At 52.0% G+C, this 26,059-nt stretch overlaps 1 protein-coding gene across 12 annotated transcripts in view; it reads left to right on the forward strand.

Moving 5' to 3' along the window:
* The window catches only part of MSI2 (musashi RNA binding protein 2), a 406,300-nt gene that overhangs the window by 5,625 nt on the left and 374,616 nt on the right, over positions 1–26,059 (forward strand). For all 12 annotated transcript variants that reach the window (XR_011562222.1, XM_070774274.1, XM_070774272.1 and 9 more), the window contains one exon: positions 26–67. Coding sequence is in view for 10 of the 12 variants with exons in the window: in XM_070774274.1 (XP_070630375.1) it covers positions 26–67 (42 nt within the window). In the remaining 2 variants the exon portion in view is untranslated. The remainder of the gene's footprint in view (positions 1–25; positions 68–26,059) is intronic.

Genomic DNA, 26,059 nt, shown 5'->3' on the forward strand with positions numbered 1-26,059 from the left:
CTACTTTTCCATTTTTTTCCCCCAGATTGACCCCAAAGTTGCATTTCCTCGTCGAGCACAACCCAAGGTAAGTAGAGGAAGCAGTCATAGGATTTTAGCACTTAGAGGTGGTTGCCAAGGATTTCAGATTTCAAGCAGAGCACTGGCAGTGATGTTTGGAAGCCCGGTGCGCCCCGTTTCTTCAGGGTATGAGTGTGTGGCAGTGAGGGGGGCCAGGCCAAGCGCTGTGGGAGATAACCGTGCGTCTGCTAGTCAGCCATTCCCAGGTGGGTCCGAGCATCCATCGGGGGGCAGGGACCAGCCTGTGCTTTCGTGGGAGGACATAGCACTGTCTGTTGCAATATTTATGCAAGCATTTTATTTATTTTTTAAGCGTTGCTGAGGTCCCATCAGGAAAAGTTGGCCATTTCCTGGTGATTCTTTTGGAGGGTACTCTTCTGAGGTCTAACAACTTGGAGTTTAAGGAGAGGAGAATTTAAGTGAACAGCTTGTCCTGTCTTGGAAAAACAACTCTGTAGACCCCAGAGGCCCTCAGTCTGACCGATGAGGCGGTGAATGTGTTGGTTTTGGGTAGGCGGGGTCCGTCTGTGCACACTTGAAGCCAGTAGTGTGCTGCTGTTTTACGCAAGGGCTGGTGCCCGGGTGGAGAAGAGCTGGAAACGTCGTCCCCTTGCAGGAGTGGTACTGCAAGGCCTGCTGAACGGCTTGAGATAGGCCTTCACCGTTTCCCAAGCGTGTAGTTAACATAATTTTCACTGAGCTTGCCAGGTGTGGTCATGAGAACACAGCTGCATAAAGCCCAAGGTGAGATTTAAAGGGCTTATGGCTTCCACGCTAAATTTGCACTTTTTAAATTATACTTTTCTCTTCCCTGGGTAATCCCGGAAGAAATACTTTTTCCACTTCTTGTGGCCTTGGCACTTTTTTAAGGGGAAGGGGAAAAGGTGAAGTATCTGTGTGGGTCATAAAAGGGATAATACTGCGGTTTTAGCCAGTTCAGTTTGTTTCTTTAAGCATGGTCTCCCAGAAGTGGGACCTTTGAGTTGTGCAAGGGGAGGAATGGTTTTGCACATTAATGAAGAAACAGTTGGCTCTTGGGGATGGTATTTTGAGAATTTCAGGTTGGAGCCTGCCATGCGATTCCTTCCTTCCTTCTCTCCTCTCCCTCTCTTTCTTCCATGTGATTCTTTTTCTTCCCTTCCTTTCTCTCTTTAGAAGGAAACATAAATTTCTAAACAAAAATAATGAAATATTTTCTTAAGCCATTTTTTCCCCTAATGCTTAAGCAAATAATAGAAATTAATGGATCAAAGGAGTTAGATTATTTCTATACTGAGCACAAACTTTTGGGAGTATCTTCAGTGTTTATTGCTTTCCAAACTGTGTGTGATCCTTGATGTTTCAGAAGGCTTCCAGGATTAGCAGGGTTTCCTGATTTGGAAGAATTGCTGTTTCTTCCATAAATGTGAATCTTCAAATTTCCAGGTTAGTCATTTGATCACCCAGAACTTGGATCAGGTTACTCCAGCAGGAAACTGGAAAAATCCCTGACTTGGTCAAACCGTAGGTTTCTCCTCTCCTTTGCAGCTCCTCCTCAACTCTCTCATTTTTTTTTAAAACCAGGAAGACAATATTTTATTTTAATATATTCTGGTGAATATTTCAGTGATGCTTTCAACTTAAAAACAAGACAGAATATTTCTCAAGCTTGTCAAAGTGTCCCCTGCCCTCCCCAGAGTCTGGGATGGTTTTGGTGAATTATCAGACTTTGGGATGTGAGCTAACATTAAACCAGTTGGGGAAGACATCTTGCTATGGAATTCTAGGGATTTCATGATAATACCTTACTTTTGATGATACACATTCTTCGCAAACGATTTTTCTATCCGTTATCTCCATCTGAATCCCAGGTCCTGCAACACTGAGAAATCACCTCTTCTCAGGTTGCTCGTCTGTAAAGTGGGGCTGATGACAGTGACGCCCTCAGAAGGGGGTTGTGAAGGATAAAAGAGCCTGCACGGGGTGAGGGCGTTGCGACTCATCATTTTCATCATCGCCAGCCTCATCGTTGTTGGGTTAATCACCACTGCTGTTTTCGAGTTCAACAGCACGTGTTTGGATCCCGACCGGACAACTTGTTAACTGTATACATTTGGGCAAATCCTTTAACGTCCTTGAACCTCAGTTTCTCCATCTCACTGAGCTTTGGTGAGAAATAAATTAAGAAAGGTAAAGTGCCTGAAAAAAGACCCGGGGTCTGGTCACACCGTACCTGGTCCCTGCTGTTTTTGTTTTTTTTTTAATTTCTTTGAAGTGTGGTCGATTTACAACGTCTTGTTAGTTTCTGGTGTACAGCAATGATTCATTTACGTGTGTGTGTGTGTGTGCACACACGTGTGTATATGCATCCTTTTTCAGATTCTTTTCCGTTATGGCTTGGTTACCTCGTGTTTTTCACGCTGTTTTTGTGACGCTAATCCTGTGAGAGATCTAGTAATGATGGCAGCGGTAACTGAGTGTCTGTGCCAGGCGCTGTGGAAGGGACGTGATGTGTATTGACTCCCTCAGTCTTCACCTCTGTCCTGGGAGCTGGGTGCTAGGATTTCCTTTTTCTGGAAACCATTGTTGAGTTGCACAGTGGTGTAACCCGGCCCAGAACTGTGCCTTCTCGCAGCGTCTGTCCTCGGGGGTGCCGAGGGATGTGGAGAGGGGGTGGCTCTGAGTGGTCCCCGGGCTGTGGGGGTAGGACGGCAGCCAGCACCCCAGGCCCTGGTGCTTCCCCGGCGGGTGACTCCCCGGCCCCGGGACGTCACCCACTGCGGACTCTGCCCACTGGGCCCTCCCTCCGTCTGAGCCCTCGGCATCTTTCGGGGGTTCTGGAGTTGGGGGTGCGTTGTGCTGGTTGGCCGCTGGGGCAGGGTGGGCCGAGAGCGCCTTCCTTGTCAACGGTTATTTTCCGACAGAACTTGAGTCCAACCAGGGGAATTTCAGACTGACGGTGGTGTTGGAGGCCAAAACCTGGCCGACAGGAGAGTAGAATGTTAACTCAAGCCTTATTTATTTTTTACCTCCTGCAAAATTGGTGTGTGTGTGTGCATGTGTGTGTGTGTGAGGGTCCCAGTGGCAAGGTGAGCCCTGCCCCCCCTCGGGGACTGGGTGGTGTACTTGTAAATGATGCGTCAGCGTGTCTTTCAGTTAAAATTCATTTCTCTGCTCTCTGGCTGTCCCTCCTTGCTAACACTCACCGGAGAAATATTCCATGGAGGTGTTAAAACAAGACTGCTGGAAAGAAACTGTAACTGAATACGAAAGAAAATTCGTAGCAGTGAAGAACAGATTTCATATTAGGACTGTCATAATATTCTTTAATGTATCATATAAATAAAAATCTGTTTTGACCAGAATTTTAATGAGCGACCCGAGGAAGGGTTTTGAATTCTGCAATTCATCTCTCCCCCTTTGCGATATGAATGTTCACATCTCAAGTGAAGTATAATGGGCATTATGAACTAGTCGAGGGCAAACTCTCTGGAGACCAGTATCCATTAATTAGTGAAGTGCATTTTGATCAGAAGAAGATAGGTCTGTTCTGTGTCTTTCTGTTTCTCTGGATGATTATTTCATTTGGTAAAACATGTAAGAGTTTCCCCCCTCTGTCTTTAAAGAATAAAGTGGTCATACTCCTCTAAAAAGATGACTTAATTTGAAGCCATTGGAGAAATGGGAATGATTGGGATCAATCATGTCATCATACCCTTTTGTTGGTCTCTTTGGGTGAAGTGTTGGGTCCCTGGAAGAGTTTTGCTCAAGCTTGTGGTTTCTTTTCCTTGTGTGGAGAAACCAGGAGACTGCCCAGCATCTTGGGGCAAGAGTGAGTCTGGGCATAATTTACCATCTGCCCTAATTATCCTCGTGTATAATAAGGCATCCCCCGGTTCCTTGGTGGCTCAGTGGTAAAGAATCCATTTGCAAAGGTTTGATTCCTGAGTTGGGAAGATTCCCCTGGAGAAGGAAATGGCAGCCCACTCCAGTGTTCTTGCCTGGGAAATCCCATGGACAGAGGAGCCTGGTGGGCTATAGGCCACGGGGTCCCAAGAGTTGGACATGACTTGGCGACTAAACCACCACCTCCCTGATGGCCAGTTTCCTCCTTCAGTTTCTGAGGCCAGAACCTTATCTGTTTATTAAGGGAAATCTCATTGTTCAGCCTGTTTAGTTACCTTCAGTCACAGTTGGGTGACCCTGGCTCTGTAGGCCTCAGTTTCTTCTGCTTCAAACCTGGGAATCATGGATTGCCCCACGTGGAACTGTTTAAGTAGCACCCAGAGAATGTCTACTGGTACTATCATCATAGAATTATTTTTGTAGAATAAAAAAAAAATTATGACGGTGCAGATGACCTAAGAAAATTCTTCCTTGGAATGTAAGCCTCCTGATGGCAGAAGGCTGCTGACGGCTGCCATTCGGTAACTGTTCAGTGAATAAGTGGAATCCAGCCTGCTCTTTTCACAGGGGAGGCAGCTGACACTTGGGAAGTTAACGTCAGTGGCTCCAGGCCACGTAGCTAAGTTGTGGCAAGGTTAAGCCTGAAGCCAGGTTTTCCTGTCCCCTGGAAGGCTCTCCAGATGGGTGCAGGGCAGCCCGAGCGTTTCATCCACCCACCTCCTGTTCCGGGGGAGCGGTTTCTTGGCAGCTTCTCAAGGGCGAGGGGTGAGTTTTCGACATCTGGCCTCCCCTGCTGCTGCGGGTCGGTCCTCCCAGCGTCTTGCCATCCTGGGTGATCTGCAGCTGTCATCTGGGGCGCTGCAGTTAACCAACTGCCGGTGGGCTGCTGGCCCTAGCCGGGTTGTGGCGGGGTGTCAGCAGCCTCTTCTCCCGCGGTGGCGGGGTGTCAGCAGCCTCTTCTCCTGCAGCGAGGGCCTCGGGGGATTAGTGGCTGAGCTTCCTTCTTGTCGGGGCGCGCGGCTCCTTCCTGCTCTTTCCTGCCTTCCTGGCAGCAGCAGGTGTCAGCTCGGAAGGGAGGGGCACCTCGTCCTACAAATGTCCTTTCCTTGGATTTTTGCCTTTCCTCACGTGCTTGCATTTCAATGCTAAGGTCAGTCCACCCGGAGGCCGGGGGGCCGGTGTTCTATGTCAGATGTTTCTGGCAGATGGGTGAGACCCCTGTGCCCCTCAGGGATGAGAGGAGGAGGAAAGCTCTGCCTGAGGAGCCAGCTGCCAGTCTTTGGGGGCCTCCTGTTTCGTATTTTTAAACCTAAACGTTCTCCAGCCAGGAGCCCAAGAACACGGAAGGGAGATGGGGCTGTTGGTGTCTTCCTCTTGTTTGATCTGGTTTGTTTGGTTTATTCAGAGCTCCTCTCCTTGTTTCTGCTTGCTGACTCCACTTTTGGGGTGCTGTAGGAAAGCCTCATTGGCTTCCCGACGCCCAGTGAGCAAAGTCTGAACTCAGCCTGGTAGGTTTGGTCCTTCAGGATCTGTCCGGGAATCTGCTTCTGGCTTATGCCGCAGCTCATCTCACCTTTTGCAGCTGACACCCGGAGTGTTCCTTCTGCTTTCCCGAAGAACTGCCCTTTTGTGGGTGCCTGACTACACCACCCTTCCTTCCCTCTGTTGTACAAGACAGAACCCCCTTTCTTTCTTTTTTAAAAAGAGACATGGGATTAAGCTCTGGATATCTCTCAGGGGTCTGTACAACTTTTAGAAACCTCACAGTTTCTAAGGACAGGGAGGCCTGGCATGCTGTGGTTCATGGAGTTGCAAAGAGTCGGACATGACTGAGCGCTGAACTGAACTGAAGCCATTCTGACCCTTTATTTTTTCAGTATTTATTTTATTTATTGGCTGCACTGGGTCTTTGCTGGAGCATGAGGAATCTTTCAGTGTGGCATGTGAACTCCTGGTTGCAGCACGTGGGATCTAGTCCGCTGACCAGGGAATCAAACCCAGGCCCCCTGCATTGGAAGCCAGAAGTCTTAGCCACGGGGCCACCAGGGAAGTCCCAGATAGAACCCTCTTTCAAAGCCCAGCTTAGTTGTTACATCTTCCAAGATGCTGTCCCTTTGCCCTCATTTTCTGCATTTCCACAGCACTTTACCTGTTCTTTGAGATGGGCCTTCCAACAATAATAAATTAGCAAAAAAATATGAGGCATTGTGCCAGGCACGCACTTATTCATTCATTTATTCACCAAGTGTTGTCGCGCACCTGCCGTGGGCCAGACGCTGTATGTGGCTCAGGGGAGTGGTGCGGAGGGTGAGGTGGAGGCCCTGCCCTCATGCAGCCTTCCCAGTGGCAGGGCGGGGAAGCAGCGAGCCAAGTGTACACTGCACCAGCCGGTGTGGAACCCTCAGCAGGGCGAGGGTGATGGGGGCTGGGCACCGGCCATGGATTTCACGCGTTCAGATGCCCCGCTCGGCGTTCAGTAATTATTTACCAGGTCTCTGCCCAGCACCCGGGACTGTGTTAGGTGCTTTGTTCTGGGTTTTATGGTTGGTTAGGTTCATGCCTTATCACTTCTACAGAACGATAAAGGCACAGGCAGATTTTACTAATTAAAAAAGCGCTTAGCTTCTAGCCATGGTCTTTTGTACACCCTGACCTCCGTTTGGATAGAAGGAAAGCAGGATGGTGGAACAGACGCTGTGCTAGTCTTCAGGGGTGTTAGCTCTGGGTTGGGAGGAGGGGGTGCTGCCCTTGTTGGGAGGATGCAGTAAGCAAGCAAGAGAGGGACAGCAGTGAGGGGAAGGAGGGGAGAGGACAGCCCCTTGGAGGAGGTGGGTTTTGCCCTAGGTTCTGAAGGACAGGTAGGCAGGAAGACAGGCAGGAATGCAGTTCTTCCCACCAGGGGCCGGGGGGTCAGGACTCGCAGCTGGAGGCAGGCGTGTGTGCCGCTTGGCTCTTGGAAGGGGGCCCGGACGGTGGGCTGGGGCCAGCTCGTGGAAGGCTTCGGAGGCCAGGCCGAGCACCCACTCCCATGCTTGTTGTGTGGGTGCTGGAGCCCTGCTGTGTGTGTGCAGGATTGTGGGGCTCTCCGTACCAGGTTTCAGCGCTTGGGAGCTGGGATGCCTGTGGGGACTGAGGCTGTGCCATTCTAGGGAGAAGGTCCCCATCCCAGGCTTGTGTGCTCTGTGTGACTCCGACTGCGTTCTCTCTGGCTGCTGGCCCTTCTCCAGGAGTGATACTCTGGGCTGATACTGTCCCTGATATTCGGGGGGTGTGGCAGCTACCAAGAGCCCTGTCGTTCTCTAGTTTCCGCCTTCTCGCCCTCCCCTCCTTTTTGTCTCTTTTAACAGTAGGCCACAATACAGACAGAATTCCAGAGTTCTGTGTTTTGTCCTTCTCCAGCTTGGGATCTTGACCTTACCGTGTATAGACGTTGACGTGTTTTTTCTTGGTTTGGAAATCACAGGCTATGGAACACCGATGCCTGTGCCCCATGGCTCAGAGCGTCCTGACCTCTGATTGCATAGGTGATGTCTGCTTGGGGTCACCTTCGGGTGAGTGGCTGCCTGGTGGGAAGGATGAAGGATCATGGGGAATCACGACCTCTGCCTTCTCTGCGGTGTGAGAGTTGTGAGCAAGTGTGGTTGTGTGCCAAGCACCCCATGGCATATGTAGCAGCAGCCAAGGGTGGTTGGTCCACCTGGGACAGGTATCTGGGCCCCACGAACAAAAGGGTGTCCTTTGTCACCCTCTCCTAGCTCTCTGGAAAGTTAATTCTCAGGGTGTTTACTTAGCTTACTATACTTCCTTATTTTATTTTGAGACCTTGAATAATCCAGAAGAAAAGTCTTAATTTAGAATAATGACTGTCATATTGTGTGTCAGTATGTTTGAGGAAGCATACTAAGCCTCTGTCTACTTAATTTTTAGTTTAATCCTTGCAATAGTCCTTTGCAAGAGTTGGTATTCTCTCCATTTGACAAATGGGGAAACTGAGGCTGAGGCGGATAAGGAACTTTCCGAGGATCACAGAACCAGTAAGGGTCAGGGTTGGCCTTTGGTCTGTCTGAATCCCAGCTCCTTGCTCCCTTTAACTACTCCGCTTTACTCCATCCATCATAAGTAAATAGATCTTAGGTTCCTGCGCTTTGCCTGACACTATTCAGTGCTCAGGCCAAGGAGTAGCATTGTTCTACGCTGGTCAGGAAGCTTCAGGTTGGTTTCTGTTGCCTGTGTTTTAAGACCCTGTTTAGCACAGTGAAGTGCCGCTTAACTAGCTGTGGAGTTTTGGACAAGTCACTTAATGTTTTTGTGCCTCCATTTCTTCATCTGTAAAATGGGGGTTTTAATATTTCCTACATTCTAGAACTGGTACGAGTGAATACAGATGAAGGGCCTGGGGTGGTACCTGCATGTAGAGGGTCCCGGGTGGGCACTCGTTATCTGTTACTGTCCGCGAGAGATGGCGCTGCCTGCATTGTCAGAGGCTCTTCCCTGGAAGCTCACGGGTTGATGGGTACTGTTGGCCCTTTCTAGGAGCGGCAGATAGAACAGCCTGTTGAGATGTGGGAACTTCCGTGTCACCGGCTCTCGAAGGGAGCACACTTTATCCTGGCGATGCTCGGTGGGCACTGGGAGTGCGTTTCCTTTTCTGCATCTGATGCCTGTTTTTGCTGCTCCTGAGAGTGGAGTCCTGGGGAGCAGCCAGGGCACAGCTGAGACACCGCTGTGTGAGAGGTCTCCCCGTGAGCCTTCTGTCTCCCGGGCCTGGTCTTCATCTGCCTCGGGGCAGTTCCACCAATGACTGATCTGAAAGCATCACGTTCATTTATTTGTCACTGGCTGTGACGGGCAAGTTAATGCTAATGGATTCTTTTTTTAGCCTGTTGTCTGGGATGAGTTTCTCCCAAATGTCCTGAATCTAAGGCATTAGGGGACCGTGTAACTTTTATGGCAGGGGAGGATTTAAAAGATAAATAGAGTTTTGTACGAAAGGGCCTTAAATTTAGGTTAGGGACTGGCGCAGCCAAGGAGGGGATGTGAGCCAGCACGGAGTCTTCTTTTTAAGAAATCCATTCAGAACTCTAAATTGCTGTTTCTGTTTCAATTATGTGACAATTTCAAGGGTTTAGAAAAATCTAATAAAATGGTCTTGATGATGCATTCTGGGGACAGAGTGCTTTAGAAGATCCAGGAGAATAAATTCCTTGGGGGGGTGGCGATCAAGAGAGTCTCTTTCCTGCCACCCTGGGCCTTCTTTCGTTGGGGTTTTTACATTTTTATTGTTTTGAAGGGCAGAAAATGATGTTGGAATGTATTCAGGGCTTCATCCATATCCTCCACCAAAATGAATTATTCTCTTTGGGCAATTGCAAAGAGATGGGCCCCTCCAATCACTAGCTTTTTTTTTTTTTTTAAGCCAGCCTGTTGTAAATGACTTTCAGAGTATGGTTTGTGTGTGTAATGATTTTGAATAAAGCACCAAAGAGAAGAAAATGGAGGAGGGAAAAGTGTGAGCAGAGAGGCCCTATGAGATTTTTTTTCGCTTTTTTCCAATCCAAGCTTTTGATAGTTTCCCAAGGAACAGAAGTTTACAATGGCAGCCGGCTTTGGGCTGCCTGCGGGAAGAGAGTGCAGAAGGATCTAGTGTAGCAAAATGTGATGCTGAGTGACATTAATGAGGTGACCGCTCCAGTGGGAGGAAGGCAAGGGTCCAGCAAGGCAGAGCTGTTCCCAGGACTTGCTCATAGCAGAATGTGTCTCCTTGAGCACATGTGCGTGGGTGCCCGTGTGTGCTGTGTACCCCCTCGAGCTCCCTGTCTTCCAATGAAAGTTTCAACACCAAATCCTGCTCACTTGGCTGCAGGATTCTCCACTCCTGAGAGGCCATGTGTAGCGAGCACTGTCTTCGCATCGACTGAAAAGTAAAGTTTTCAACCGGGAGGCATTTTATTTTACCTTCTGAGTACCTGCTGGGGCCCGGGTGAGTGACGGGTGAGGCCACATCCCAGAGGTGCACACTGTTGGAGTGCCGGGTCCAGGAGTGTGAAAAGTCAATATTCTCATCTCCCAGATGAATTCCAGGCAGTAGGGGGAGGAGAAGGCCTGTTGGCGAATGGCTTTTTTATTTTTAAAGCCCTAGACTGATAACATTTCATATTGATGGTATAAATGGAACATTGCAACAACTGCTTCTTAAATATTTTAGTGCCTTGGAGAGTGTTGCGTATTTCCATGCTGCTCTTGTGTAAGAATTTCCAGTTACTCAGGAGAAGCCGCAACATTTCGGGCAGATTACCTGGTGAGCATGTGAGGAACCTGGGTTTTGCCTTCTTAACAGATGGGACCTTGGGAGGACCCGCCTGGTCCTGCTGTCAGACACTTCCAGAAGTGAGGCCGGAATTTGTCTCATGCCTCGTCCCGGTGTTGGCGTGAGCCTTCTAGAGACTAATGGACAAGTGTTTGAAAATCTGGTGTGAGATCTTAGGGGAAAAAATACCTACATAGGACCTAGAGTGGGGTGGGTAGGTGGAAATGCAGTGTGTATTTATTGGTGCATGCCTGTTTTTTTTTTTTTTTTTCCTGTCACTTTCAACTCGGTTTCCTCTGGAATATTTCTTATATATGTCATTTCTTATATATGTCATTTTTTTTCCCCATCACTTTCAACTCAGTTTTCTCTGGAATATTTCTTATATATGTCATTTCTAAATGCCAACAAAAATGTTTAAAGTTACACATGTAACACTGAATAAAAGCCAACGAGTAGGGTCATTGTCTCTCACCTGTGGGAAATGGAACAAATTAGGATGTTTGAACCTAGGAAAAGATTGCTCTGTGAATCTGCACAAGACTGCTATGTGTATCTGTTTCCTCGTCTGTTTTCAAAGCAGATAATTGGTTTTAGTAAGAACTTCTGACTTGATTAGGGGGCCCTTAGGAAATTAAAGTGTGTTTGAATTTCACAAGTATAATTTTAATTATACAAATTTTGCGTTTTTCACTAGGGAGCCAGGTTCAGAACTTGTTTTCCTGTGCTAATAGGGGTAGTAAAGCTGATTATGGCAGAATGCCTTACTTAAATCGCTTTGAAAATAAAAATCCAGGGATTTGATCATTGTTTTTCCCCACAGTACACGATGTTCAGGTTAAGGTCCGTACACGTCCCATATCCTTGTTAGAAATGATTTTTCACTGGATCCACACAACGGTAGAACCTGACTGACATAGTGGGGAGGGGGGCCCTCATTATGAATTTTCCTGCTGCACTTGCTGAAAGAATTCAATTAAAGTTCTTTTGAGCAGAGTCCTGCCTGGGCAGCTCGCGTTTGGCTCACTGCCACGTTAGCATGTTGTGATTGCCTTCATCGCCACATCGTCCTGTTTGCTCAGAGCCTGTGCATTCACAGTGCTAGCTCTCTGAGCAGCCCCTCTTCAGCACAACCCCTTGGGTTAAGCCGAAGGAACTGTGGAAACGGTCACTTGAGCTCGTCCCCAAGCTGTGGAGAGATGATGGAGTGAGGATGATCAGCCCCCCTGGGCCCCCCAGGAGCAGGGCTGATTGTGTTCGTGGAAAGTGACCCTTTTTCAGACAAAGCCCCCGAGGGCCCAGAAGTGCTTTGTGAGTTTGAACTCTGGCACCCTCCCCTGTGTCCCCCCTGTGCAAGGGCTTTAAAAGCCACCTAGAGACCAGCCCTGAGGCCCTTGAGGCTCCTGTCACAGATGCTGATGGGAGAGCTTGAATAGAACAGTTATTCGAGTTAGAGCAATCATGAGACCAGCTTGGGGATGAGTTGGGGTCCTTTCAGGTTTGGGGCTGAAAGGACGGGGAAGAAAGCTCCAAATGTAGGGCGACCCCACCCCTCCGTCCCTGCACCGACTCACTCTCTGCTCTTCCTGCTCCTTCCTATGGAGGCGGGGTGGCCTAGTGTCTCCGGGCCTGGGCCCCGGGACTAGGCTGACTCTGAGTCCTTGTTCTGCTGTGTACCAGCTATGTGACCTTGAGCAAGTTCATCTAAATGTTCTGTGCCTTAGCTTCCTGTAAGGTGGAGGTAGTGTTGCCTTCATGGGATTGTTGTGAGGATTACAGGAGCTGAAATGTGAAGCACTCAGGATGGTGCCTGGCACGTAGCACGCTGATGTGCGAGTTACTGTGTTGTCAGGAAGGGTGATGTCCTGTATGGCAGGCTTGGCAAAGTGATTGCCTTGGTCGTTGGAGAGTTGTTTAAGGGCAGCAGTTTTCCTCCTTACTATTATGTTGAAACATGATATTTGAGAACTGCGAAAGAGCATGTGTGTACACACACACACACAAGTGCATTATGTTTGCCTATGAATATATGTGACTTGAGTGGAATTGCTGTCCTTTGGATGCGGACAGGTGTGGACACTACAGTCCACGAGGCATGTGCCTCAATGGGGCACAGCCTTTGGGCCCACACGGATCTGGTTGGAATCTCGCTGCCACTACCTCTGTGACCTTAGGAAGGCATCTGTGCTTTTCTGAGCTTCAGTTCTTTATCTAAAAAACTGGATGATAGAGTTGTGGGTCCGAAATGAGACATGAGGCGCTGTAGATAAGGCAGCTGGTGGACAGTTGACACTTAGAACATGTTAATTCCTCCCCTCGATGCCACCCCCCAACCCCAACCCCGTGACCAGGGAGTTTTTTAAAATTTTATTTTGTATCATGAAACTGAGAAAGATGCAAAGTTTTCTGCTCTTGCTGGAGATGAAAACACCTGAAGTCAGCTGCTTATCAGTGCTAAGTAGAGAGAATCGTAAGAGGGGGATGTTGGTATCCTTAATCTACCCGAGTTTTCAAGAGTAAGGCAGTGCTTTTATTTTGTCAGGAACCTTAGATGGTGTCGGCAAGCGTTTCAAGGCAGGCTTGTTCCTTTGACCTCCAGTGGTGCCTGGACTCACTGGCTGAATGGTTGAAGAGGTTTGGGGAATGTTTAGAAGGAAGGAATAACTTCAGGGAAAGACAGGCTCCCAACTGTGACCAAGGACGGTTGAGAGGGAGGGAAAACATTAGTATCGGGGTGGTGTTACCTTCTCACAGAGCCTTTTACCTGAGGACTCGGAGTAAGAGGTTTTGATCCACAAACCCATGGGTCCCGTCATGTGTATACGTGATGGGAAAGTCACTCAGTCATGTCCGACACTTTCTGAGCCCGTGGACCAAGGAATTCTCCAGGCCAGAATACTGGAGTGGGCAGCCTTTCCCTTCTCCAGGGGATCTTCCCAACCCAGGGATCGAACCCAGGTCTCCCACCTTGCAGGCGGATTCTTTCCCAGCTGAGTCCTGAGGGCAGCCCATCATGTGAGTGGGCGTCTGTGAGCAGAGCTCCAGGACACACTCCCAGCCCTTGCCTGGTAGGTCCCTGCCTTTGGATTGTCTGCTGCGGGAGCCCCCAGCATCTCAGGGCATCTACCGGTTGCCCACCTTGATCTCTTTGTTCATTTCCAGATTTGTCCCCTCAGCTTCGTATCTGTCGGGTGGAGTCAACTGGCTGGGTGTTGTCGGAGACAGGGGGTGAGATTCTGACTCTTAAGTGGATCGTGGTGGAGGCGGGGAGACACGGGGTGTGTGTGAGTATTAGTGTGCAGAGGATGGGAAGGGGTGGCCCGGAGGGGCAAGCTCGTTGTAGATTACATTGACTAATTATAGGGAAAAAGCCATATTTGCTGCTCCATTAAGTGATCACTAGGCTATGAAGCAGTTTATTGTAATTAATGCAGAAACAGCAAATAAATGTTGGGTTTGGAGTGGAGGGTCTCCAGACACCCCTCCCCCTTCGGTGCTCTGCGTTGGCTGCCCCCATGGTTATCCTGCAGGTAAAGGGTCCCGGGGGACGCCTGCACCCCGAAGGACCGGGGTGTGCAGTCTTTGACCGGGTTTGTGCCGCTTTATTGTGGCAGCTGAGGACGATCTCTTGGTTGATCTCGCCTTCAGACTCTCCTCTAGGGGTTTTTGTGTCTGCTAAGGATGGAGGAGGAGAGACAGACCCAGGCCATCATTGCTATTCTTGCCACAATCATTTTAATTTCAGGGCATGCGAGTGGCAGGTTACACATCCAAGTCCATCATGCTACGGGCCTTGTGGAGTTGTGATTGGTTTCCTTGATGATTTCTTGTTCAAATCAGCGGTGCTCTTAATTTTCCAGATGAAGTAAGAAGAAAATTGGAGACTCCCCTCCCGCCCTGTGTCTCTTCATCCAAGGTTTTCTGAGCATGACTCTGATTTGGAGGGTTAATATTAATTAGGAGCCGGTTTAGACCTCGGTGGCTTGATGAGGGAGCTTCCCGTCGTGACGGACGTGGCTCCTTTTTGTATGTGCCTGCTTTTGGTAGAAGTTTCTGGGTTTAAAAGCCAAGGGGATAAAGACAGAGCCAGCGAGAAAGGGGTGAGCGCCTGTGCCCTGAAGGGTGGCACTGGATTCTCCTGGATCTTCAGGGAGGAGCAGGACCACAGTGGGGTGTCTGCATCCAGAAGTCCCTCCTGCGTCGGCCTGTCACCCGCCCCTGCTCTCTGCCTCAGTTTCCTTCTCTGTGAGGGAAGGGCACTTCTCTGGCATCCTAACAGAGGCATGACTCATTTCCCGAGTTTCCAAATTGGGTGATGCTAGAATTTCTCTGAGGCAAGTGACCTGTTCATGCCAGGTCACAAGCAGACGCTTCATTTTGTGCTGAGGCTCCAGGTCTTCGCTTCCAGGCCTCACCAGTGCTGACTCGGGCTTTCTGGGCCGGGTGGCAGAAAGGACAAGGACAGGGAGCCAGCAGGCTCCATGCTCCAGTTAGGGGACAGGAGCCCTAGGGAGCATGAGGCCTGCATGCTTAGGGTTGGACCACATCAGGGATCGTTCTCCTTTGGCCTGCGAGTTTGAGTGGGTTTTCTCTTCGCCGTGGTGTTGGGAGTGGGAGGAAGGGCTGCTGAAGGTTCAGCGGGAGAGGCTTGGCTTCTCCTTCTCAGCTGAACTTGACCTCGGGCCAGTTGTCTTGCAGCCCTGAGCCTCTGTTTCCTCATTTGTAGACTGAGGAAGGCTGGGGGGAGTGCGTTCTTTGGGTTTGAGAGAACAGGCTTAGCAGGAGAGCAGTGTCACAGTTTTCTTTCTGGCCTGGGAGTTTCCTAGCTGTGAGGCTTGGGGAAGCTCACTTCACGTGGCTAGCCCTCAATTTCCCCGTCTGTAAAGTGGGCTGATGTGAGACTGGCATTTGTCTTCTGGGGCTGTTGCTAGGATCACGTGCGAGTGTGAAGAGCTGGGCGCGGTTGGCCGGGAGGGAGGTGGTCGGGTCTGCAGAGGTCTGCCCAAAGGAGCCCAGGGCATTCACCTGCAAGAGACACCCACGCTTCACAGATGGACTCTCGGCTTTGGACAGAAGCTCCCACGGAGGGAGATTTGGGGTTAAGGAGGCGAGGCCTGCCTGAGATCCTGGTCTGCAGCTTCAGGGTGACGTGCCCTGGCAGGGATCTAGCATGGCCCAGGTGTGGGTCCTGGCTGCCCCGGGGGCCCTGCAGGCCAGAGGGGGCTGTTGGGGGCCCACCTGCGTCCCTGCGGTGCCAGACAGCTCCACGGGCGTGGGGACCGCGGCCTCCCTGTGTGACGTCCTGGCTGCAGCGGGAGGGGGAGGGCAGAAGAGGAGGGCCAGGTGCCAAGCGATGTGGAGACTTAGTAGTTTTTGGAAACCCGTGTCTGGTACTCTCTGAAATTCAGAGGCCTTGCTTGACTGAGGCAGGCCTGATCAAAGGCCGTTGGCAATTTCAGGATGTTCTTAAGTGTGTGGGGAAGACAAAGGATCTGTCTCTTTTGATTTCTTCCTCTCCCACAGTCCTCCCCTCTTGGTGAGGTTTTAAGTTGGCACCAGCGCCTGTTTGTCATGCCCGGTGTGTGCCCAAGGAATGTCTGAGGTGGTGGTGGGTCCAGCCCTCTGTGGCCACTGCCCTGAGGAGCTGTGGACCCAGTGTTGTGCGACCAGCCAGCTCCCACCCACTGCTGCCTCGCTTCCTTTTCACGGGCAGTCCTCATTCGGTGTTGGAGATGGAAAAGCCTGTGGACGTGTTGTTATACTGTTAGTGTTATTCCCTTGAAGGGAGGGTGGAAAAAGAGAGTTGTGGCAGAAAGCATCTTGCAGGAAAGGAGAAAGGGGAATCTGTGCAAAATGAGCTTCCCTGGTGGCTCAGATGGTAAAGAATCTGCCTGCAATGCGGCAGACCTGGGTTCGATCTCTGGGTTGGGAAGATTCCCTGGAGGAGGAGATGGCTACCCACTCCAGTGTTGTTGCCTGGAGAATCCCATGGACAGAGGAGCCTGGTGGGCTACAGGCCATGGGGTTGCAAAGAGTCAGACACAACTGAGCGACAAACACAAGCTCACCAGGCCTTGTGTTGGACAAAGAAAGTCTCTTGGGGCCTGTGAAGACTCTGACTAGGCCCTGGTCCTGCTGAGCCCCGAGGCTAGAGGGAGGCAGGTGTATGGACAGGGCAGGTGCTGGTGTGAAGCCAGTGGCTGTGCTTTTCGGTACTGTGCCCAGGAGGGATGCCGAGGAGGAGAGGGCAGGGCGGGCCTCTTGGAGGAGGACTCGTGAGCTGTGTCTTGAGAGGGGAGGTCCTCCAAGATGAGGAAACTGTGGGAGCAGTTGGATAGTTCAGCTTTTAGGGGGCGGGGCAGGTTGTTCCTTATGGGTGGGAGTGTAGGGTCCAGGGGAGGGTGTGGTGAAAGATGGATTGGCTCGCCACACAGGGGGGTCTGGAGCTCTGACCGTGAGCATGGCCAAAGGTGCGAAGTGGGGTCCAGTCATTGCGTTTCTGTGTGGAAGGAGACGTATCCATTGAACAACCCGTGGGAGCATCCTTCATGGAGAGCGATTATCATAAATGCTAAAAGCACATAGACAGTTTCAGGGAGCGAGTCAGGATTTGGGGAAGGCTTCCTGGAGAAGGACTTGGAGGCTGAATTTGAAGGGGAACATGGGCGGGAGGTTAGGAGCGCATCCCTGTGCTGCAGTGCGGAGGTGCGGGGAGAGAGGTGATCCAGGAGCCAGGCCGTGGGTTCCGGGGCTGAAGTTTACTCTTGTCCTAGAAGAGTCGAAGCATCCACCGTTGGGTGTGAGAAGGGATGGGAGATGATGAGTTCCTAGTTTGGAAATAATGCTGTGGCGCTCCGCATGGAGAGTGGCTTGTGGGAGCCTCAGGCGCGGGGCGGGGCGGGGCGGCCAGGGGCCTGGTGGAAGGGATGGTGGTAGGGCTGTGCTCCCAGAGGCGGAGCGGGAGCCAGCCGCGTGGTGACTGGCAGCTGGGCGAGCGGGCAGTGTTGGGGTGAGACGCGAGTGTGACTTGTCCCAGTGGGTGGACCGTAGCCCCATCTCGCCGTGATTGCCTGCGCTGGAGCCTGAGGGAGAGGCAGGCCGGACAGGTGAGCCTGGCTCAGGGGTTGAGTTTATCCTCCTGTCTGGAAGCCTGCTCACTCTTGGTGACGCACCCCTATTAGTAAACTTTGAGGATGCACTTGTCTAGTTACTTATTTATAAATGACATGCGTATACTACTGTGCTAAACTGCTGTGTGCCTCCCAAGGCACAGACAAACAGAAATAAGAAAGAGTGAGAAGAAAAAGCTAAATGCAAATAAAAGTTCTGGTCTTCTTTCCACCACCCTGCCATGCCTCCCCACCCCATCCTACTTTGGGAACCATAGCTTTAGGCCACAGGGAGCTGTGACTGAGTTTTCGGTTGGGTGTGGACAGGTCAGATGAGGGTTGGGGAAAGCGCACCCTGTGGTCCAGGGGCCCTTGGATGAGTTCTGCGAAGGCCAGGGGTCCGTGGGGAGGAACCCGCGTGGTCTTGTCACCACGTGTGGCCGCCTGAGTTGAGCAGGATGCTGTGGGTCCTGTGCCCCAGACCTGGGCTTGGTGAGAGGGGTGTGAGGGCTCCGGGGGGCTTGCAGGTCTGTGGGTGCTCATCTCACGGGAGTGGGTGGTGAAGCTCATTCCCTGGTGGTCCAGCGAGTGCCGGTCCCGTTCAGCCTGGAGGGGTGAGGGCCACGCTTGCCCGTGAAGTGCGGATCTTAGGTGGTGGGAACTGCGTGAGGAATAGAGGGTCTGCTGTCTGCACTGGCATCCCAGCCACTGTCCCATTCTCCACCCTCTTTGCCTGGTGGGCAGATGATAATCCTTCCCAACCCAGCTCCAGAGGCTGAGACTGACCCAAGGCGAGCTGTTTCTGTCTTCACCTCTGCGTTCCTTCTCTGGGTGCCTTGCGGCTCACGGGCACTGCGAACTCTCTCCCTGGCTGGGTTCTCCTGGGCTGATTCTGCTCCAGCCTCTTCCATCTAGCTCTCCCTTCGAGCAGAACCCGAGCTAGGATCGTGCCTTCCCGAGAACGCTTTCCAAAGCCTTGTTTCCCCGCAGACTGCATTTCAGGCTTTTCCCGAGTGTAGACGTGTGCCCCGAGCCGTCTTTCCATGTGAGAGGTGAGCAAATCAAAGGTGGGCCGTTCTGCCCGGCAAGGCCTTTTTGTGTAAAAGGACCTTCAGGGGTAAAGCAGGCAGGTTGACTGCCAGCCAGGAGAGCTGCCCAGCAACAGGCCTGCCGCGTGGGGCACCTCGGGGCGGAACCAAGCCAGGAGCAGACAAAGGACGCCCAGCACAGGGCAGAGGAGCCTGCTGGAGGTAAAGCGACCTGAAATGTGTTTTCAGCGCGGTGCTGCATGGAGCCAGGCGGAAGTGGCCGGCGGGGGCGCGGCGTTTGCAGTCTGTCCCCGCTTTGACTGCTCTGGCTCTGTCTCCTCTGAGAGCAAAGCCGGGAGATGAGGAGTCGCTGCTTCCAGGCTCGGCTTCAGGCTGGGCTGGCGTCCCTTGCTTGGTGACCTTGGGGGGGTCATGTCTTTGCTTGGGGTCACCGGGGTTCCTTGCAGACTCGGTGAGCTTGGTCCTGTGGCCAGAGGGAGTGCTTAGACAGAAGCGCTGACAAAGGGCTTCGAGAGGCTGCAGGCCAGCCTGGTGTTGCCCACGGATCCCCAGATGGTGGGGCTTCCACGTAGTGGAAGTTGCTCCTTGCAAGCCTTGCCGCTTCTCCGAGGGGCCAGCCCGCGGGGGGTCCGTGCTGCACGGAGACGAGGCGGAGGCCTGAGGCCTCCCACCCCCACCCCTGGCCAGGCTGCAGAGGAAATCCTGTCCTGGCATCAGAGCTGGCCTCCAGCGTGACTCTCCCTGACACGATCGACTGTCTCAAGCAGTGCCTGCGTGTGTGAATGTGTAGCCATGTGTGTGTGTGGCCGTGTGTGTGAGTGTATGGCTGCGTGTGTGGCTGTGTGTGTGTGTGGCCGTGTGTGTGTGGCCGTGTGTGTTTGTGTGTATGAGTGTGTGGCCGTGTGTGTGTGTGTGTGGTCGTGTGTGGCCGCGTGTGTGAGAGTGTGTGGGGCCGTGTGTGTGGCCGCGTGTGAGTGTGTGGCCGTGTGTTTGTGTGTATGAGTGAGTGTGTGTGTGGTTGTGTGTGGCCATGTGTGTGTTTGTGGCCGTGTGTGTGGCCGTGTGTGTGTGGCCATGTGTGTGTGTGTGTATGAGTGTGTGGCCGTGTGTGTGTGGCCGTGTGTGTTTGTGTGTGTGGCCGTGTGTGTGTGTGTGGTCATGTGTGGCCGCGTGTGTGAGAGTGTGTGGGGCCGTGTGTCTGTGTGTGTGGCCGCGTGTGAGTGTGTGGCCGTGTGTTTGTGTGTATGAGTGTGTGAGTGTGTGTGGTTGTGTGTGGCCATGTGTGTGTGTGTGGCCGTGTGTGTGGCCGTGTGTGAGTGTGTGGCCATGTGTGTGTGTGTGTGTGTGTGTGTGGCCATGTGTGTGTGTGGCCCTGTGTGAGTGTGTGGCCGTGTGTGTGTGTGTGTGGTCATGTGTGTGGTCGTGTGTGGCCGCATGTGTGTGGGGCCGTGTGTGTGTGTGTGAGTGTGCGTGCATGTGTGTGTGTGTGGCCTTGTGTGTGTGTATGTGTGAGTATGTGGCTACGCGTGTGTGTGTGAGTGTGCATGTTTGTGTGTGTGGCCGTGTGTGTGTGGCCTTGTGTGTGTGTATGTGTGAGTATGTGGCTACGTGTGTGTGTGTGAGTGTGCATGTTTGTGTGTGTGGCCGTGTGTGTGAGTGTGTGTGTGTGGCCGGAGTGTGAGGGCTGATGCGGCGTCCTATCGGGCAGTGTCTGGGTCTCAGGGTCCCCTGCTTCCTTGGTCCCCTCTGCATTCTGCAGGGCGCGGGGGTGTGAAGGTAGGAAGGGCTGTGTTGGGGGAAATGTTTTAGCCGGTCTTACATGTGTCACTGTCAGAGCAGGTAGATACGCCCCGAGAATCCTTCCAGAGGTTTTATCATTGAGTCCGCCACCTCAGGTTCAAGACTGCTCACCTTCTCTAAAGCATGTACTCTGTGCTCTGTGGGTGGACCTGGAGGGCAGGACTTTTTTTTTTTTAAATACATTGTGGAAGAAGCTTGCCATCCAGGGTGGTTGGGTGGCCAGCTATTAAAGCTTTAATAATTGAGGAGGCATCTGGGTCCCCTCGTGGAAGGAAGCCCTTCTGGCAGGAATGGTTTTGCTTTTGAAAGAATGTGCTCACCTTTAACTGCAAACGGCTGTGACGGGAGTCGTATTTAATTTTAAATTGCCCATGTCCAGCAAGCCTCTGTTACTCTTTAAACAATAAAGTGTTTTTCATCTTCCCGCAGCTATGTTCTCCGTGTGGGGGCCGGCCTTTTTGTGGGGAGACGGGGCTCCTGGGCCTCTCTCCTCTCCCCTCCTTCCCTTTCAGGCTTGTCAGGGTTTCTAGAAAGCGCTGGGTGTGGAGTCCCCACCCATAAACTCTGCAGAGAGGGCGCCTGGGAAGTTTATAGCAGAGGGGTCAGTCAGTAATGTCAGCTCCTGGGGCTGAAGGCCTTCCTCTGTGGGCTGAGCCCAGAGGTCAGTTTGTGTCTGAGACCCTTTCAGGAGCCCCTGTCTTTTTCTCTCCGCCCCCACCCCCTGGCTTGAAGGGGGCCTGATTTGTCTGTGATAATCAGAAACAGATTTTGGCTTCTGATCCATTATAGATGTGTTTGAGATGGATGCCAAGCCTTCAGCCACTTAGAGAGCTCGTGAACATGCATTTAGATACGGAAGAAAAAAAAAAAAGGCAGAGAAAGGGGAAAGAAATAGCTTCTTCCCAAGCCCCCAGACCAAAAACGTCTCCAAAGGACGACAGACGGCACCAGCGACAAAGCTCCATCCAGAGCTGGAGAGGCAGTGGAGGGGAAGAGGAGATGGGGCTCCAGGGGCGGCAGAATAGGTGGAGGATGTGCAGGTATCGGACACGGTGGCTGCCCCAGCGGAGTGATCTTTGTGTGTGTGGGGGGGTGTTCCCCGAGCCCAGGGGCTCCCAGCCGAGGTGGCAGGTCACTGGGGACTGGGGTCGCATTCACAGTGTGCCCAGCGGGGCCCTGTTCTATTCAGGAGACCCTCCAGTTAGGAAATACCGATCGCTGTCTATTTGTAAACAGTCTTTAAAGGGACATGGTGCCAACAGAAGCAGGCAGCTTCGAGCGATTCGAGGGTGTTCGTGGTGGCTCTCACTGGGGAAGCCTGTGGCTCTGATGTTCTGGATCAGCACAGCCCAGCGTTTTGATTCAGAAAAGGGGCCTGCGGAGTTGAGTGGTTTTGGGGTGTTGGTTTCTTTTCCTCCTTGTCTGCTTGCCTCTCCTTAATGAAGGTGCTCTGATGGCCCCTCCAGCTCTCCACCCCGGGGTTTGTTCTGGCTGGGAGGTTTATGCGGGCCCTGGCTTCAGTTGTCCTTAAGGCTCAGCCCTGAGCTGGTCCCTCCCCCTCCCCCCAGGGTGTTGCAGTTCAGCTGCTGGCGCAGAACTCACACTCACACGTGTCTCTCACTCCAAACAAAAAATAAACCTGTGTGCTCTAGGTATGTATTTCAGAGGTGTGTATGTGTGTTTTTTTCTCTTGACGGGTTTGTTGCCTACAGGTGTGCAGCCACAGCTGGCTTTGAAATTTGAAAAATATACATATTTGTAAATGGGCGTAAAGCTGGTTGAAGGAGGAGATGGGGGTGGTGTGGTTTGACTGTAATCACACATAAAAACTCTGACCCCAATTTATCTATTTATTTTTGGCTGCTCGACGTGGCCTGTGGGATCTTAGTTCCCAGACCAGGGATTGAACCTGTGTTCCATGTAGTGGAAGTGCGGAGTTGTAACCACAGGACTGCCATGGACGCCCTCTGACCCCCGTTTTTAAAGAAAGCGTTTAATTAAAATACGGTCAAAGACAGTTATTGGGAATAAGAAAGTTTTAGACTTTGGGATTCTTGTTTATCTGGGTGAAGGAGTTTTTTGGTCACCATGGAGATGAGAAGAATGGAGGGGAAGTGCTAAAGGATGGATGGCATCTCCTGCCCCCGCTGTGGGGAGGCAGCTTGGTCGGAATGGGAGCGGAGAGGTGGAGAATTAAAACTGCCTCTGTTTTGTGCCTTGCGGGGAGGCAACTTGGTAACCATTTTTTGAAGCTGTGAGCTGAGCAGGGATCAGGTTTTGGGTTTGTTTCTGCCTTAAACCCTCCCCTTTCTCGGAGCTTCCGTAGGAGGAAGGGAGAGTAGGTTTAGTGCATACATTAGCTTTGGTTTCCCAGAAGTTTTTTCTTTCCAACTTTTAAAAAATGATTTGCTTCCCTCTGCTAGGACTCACCTTTTCAGAGAGGGCTCCTCAATGCGGTTGTCCAGCCCAGCTCAGAGGGTTGCCGGAGGGACCAGAACACACTCTCTTTTTCAAGGTTAGGGAGTAGCAGGCTTTCCGGGGGGTGAGGATGGGTGGGGAGGGGAGCTCTTTGAGTTTAAGGATGCCCCTTTCCTTCTGTCCTAGGAAGAAGGCCTTTGTTGTTATTTTCTTTTGCTGTCTTCTTCCAACTGCTTGGAGTAAATACATTGACAGAGCGGCAGGAACCAAACAAATGAACCAGTAAAGAAGTTTGCAGTAGACAGATGAGGCTTTATTTAGGAGGCTGGGTGGCGTTTCTTCGTTTTCACATTGAACCGCTGTTCCTCAGTGCTTCTCCTGGTGCTTGCAAATCAGGGAAAAAAAAAAAAGAAAAACAACAACAAACCCCCACACACAGCAAGTGGGAGGGGTGGCCTGGCACTTGCCAGGACCGGGGCCGGAAGGAGAGCACGCAGGGCTGTGTGCTGTGAGCAACCTTCAAATACAACCGTTCGGGGAAGAGCCCTACAGTACCTGGGAAAGCCGGCTCTGTTGTGAGCAGTTGTTTTGAGTTCTGCGGTATAGAACTGCATGTCTAAAAACAGTCACAGGGACATCTCCCCGAAGAGGTATTCCTGGGGATTTCTGCGTAAACAGAACCCTGTTTTCCCAGCAAGCATTATTATATTTTTAGAAACATTTTCTTTCCTGATTGCCCGTCAGTTAGCAAGGCTGCTAGCACTTTCTGTCGGTCTGCTTTCCTGGACAGGTGCTTGGAAGGGTCAGCGGTTCTAGGTTAAAAAAGATACCGAAGGATACTTTCTGTCCGAGGAGGAGGAGGAGTCAATCCCTGCATGGACGCAGTGGGAGGGGACACCCAATCTGTTCCCTCTCCCCACCTTGTGATGAGGAAGGGGAAAGTCCTGCTATTCGAATCAGCCAGGAGCTTTCTCCCTCCGGCTCCCTTACCCCCTTCTTTCTGCTCTTCTTTTTCTTTATTTTCTCTCTTTCTACTGATACTGAACTCCTTGTTCTGACTGATAGCGAACTCCTTGTCCTGTCGGGGAGAGTAATTTCATGGCGGCCAACAGAACTGGTGACTGTAGTTCCAGGTTTTTTTTTTTGGCATTTAAGGAAACAACTTACAAATAGTTCTTTCTTTAAAGACCGAGCACAGATTTTAAGTGTTCGGAGGGGGAAAACTCTCAAGGTGACATGTGGTGATCCGCCCCCCACCCCAAAGCTGTGTCCTCGTATCTTCCTCGAGGATCGCTAATAAGAACTGCTGGCCTAAATCAGCGTCTTTGAGAATCATTGATTCACTAATTGCTCATAATCATGTCCTGGCTTCCCCCTCCTGCTGGGAACACTTTTGTTTTTCGCTGTTCTGCAAGGAATTGGACGGATTTCTGGAGTGTTTAAGAGCCACCCCATAAAAGCGTTTGGCGTGCTACGGTTGCTCGCCGCGCTTCTCAGAGGTGACGGTGCCTGGGTGTCCGGGCCCGTAAACCAGGGGCTGCCAGTGACCTTTCCCAAGGTCACGCGTCTGATGGAGAGTAGATTCCTCAGCCCACTGTGGGCCTCAACTTAATTTGTTCCTTTCCTAAGGCAAAATGACCTCCCCGTAAACCTGCCCCCCTTCCCCAGAGTGAACAAGCAGAGTTAGGAAGGCGTGTTCTGGGGGTGGGCGGGCAGCGGGCCATGTTGGGAAGAGACTCAGGGCTACTCATTAAAACGCCGAGGTGGGGTGAAGTTCGCCATGAAGTGAGGAGTCCTGCAGGGGAGAACGCAGCCACAGAGCGCAGCTGATAGAGGGGCCGGCCTGGAGAGACTGCGGAGGCCGCTGAAGCAACGTTTCCCTCGGCACTGGGAATTTAAAGAGGGAAAAAGAGAAGGCAGCCCCTCCACTCCATATGCACGGTCTCTGATAGTGTTCTGCAAATATGTGGTCTCCAGGCCTCTTCTTCTGTCCCTTCTTGTCTCCCTCCCTTCCTTCAGGGCTCCTGAGCTTGAAGCCCTGTCCTCCCTGGATGGTGGCTGGCCTGTCGTCTCTTCCGTAAACCCTTTGAGGCTAGCCTGGGGAGGACATTTAAGGACAGGTTTCAGGGAGAGGACCACCTGCGTCCCGGTCCAGTCCTGGCCCGGTTCCTCAGCCCCAGGCTCCTGGGGGTTGATTGTCCCCTGACCGGGTTGGTCACATGCCTCTGTTCTGCACTTGTTAATTAGTGTTTGGGTGTCCAAACACGGTGGAGGGAGCTGGGGCTTCAGCTCCGGGAGGAGGCTCTGGGTGCTCCTCGGCCTTTCTGCTCTCCACCGAGGCCTTCAGGACCCCCTCCCTGCCTCGTTAAACCCCCGGAGCTACGTGCACAGCCAGCCCGGTCCTCAGCCCCCCTTTTGTGAGTCGGGTTGTGGGTGGAATCGGTCCCTGTCACCCTGCTCTGCAGAGTTGGTGCAACCATGACCGTGCCCGGAGTGGGAAGAGGGAGAGGATGGTGCTGGGCCAGCTTTCAGGCAGGACATGGTAGACCAGACAGAGGTATCAGACTGTACCCTTCTAGAAACGGCAGTCGGGCTGGGTGTGGGAGAGCAGGCCCAGGGTGACTGTGGGCTTCTTCCAGCTTCTGCCCGGGTCACGTTTGGCGGAAGAGAGCCGACATGCTTTGGTGATAGAGCCTCTCTTAGAGACAGTTCTGGGATTGAATCCTGGCTGTGTGACGTGGCCGAGTTACATGGCCTCTCTGAGCCTCGTGTGTGTCATATGTAAAGTGAGAACGAGAGACTTGCCTGGAGGTTGTGGGCAGTGACACACGTTCCCCAGAGCACCTAGCGCGATGCCTGGCATTCGGTAGGTGCCTACTCAGTGCCGATGGTCCAGCCAGGCTGGACCCAGCTGTTGTTATTGGGAAAGACCAGAGCTTGTGCACGGGTTAGACCTTGCATCAGTCGGTTAACTTGGCTGATTTGGATGGACTCGCCAGTGTGCTGTCTGGGCTTCTGGGCCCCAGAAGTTTCGCCGTGCCCTCCTCTCTTCTCCTCTCTTCTCTGCACAGTCCACCCCTCCATGCGGGGGGCTGCTAAATTAGGGCTGACCTCCCAGGCTACTTGGGAAGGTCGGTTGGAGCCCCAGCTTCTCCTGGGTCCCGCCCCTTTTCTCTGACCCCTGTCTGAGAGGGGCTTTCGCCGGACACTGAGGGAAGTTCTAACCATGCAGACCCTCTGCATCCAGATGACAGATGGCTCGGTTGGGTTTCTGATTCTTCCTTAATTTAGCGGGGTGGTCGGAGAGGGTGGTGATGCAAGAGGTGCATGTAGGCGTGCCTGCTCAGTTGCTTCAGTCTTGTTGGACTCTTTGTGACCCCATGGACTGTAGCCCACTGGGCTCCTCTGTCCATGAGCTTTTCCTGGCAAGG

This window comes from Bos indicus, chromosome 19, assembly GCF_029378745.1.
Source record: "Bos indicus isolate NIAB-ARS_2022 breed Sahiwal x Tharparkar chromosome 19, NIAB-ARS_B.indTharparkar_mat_pri_1.0, whole genome shotgun sequence".
Lineage (NCBI taxonomy): Eukaryota > Metazoa > Chordata > Mammalia > Artiodactyla > Bovidae > Bos > Bos indicus.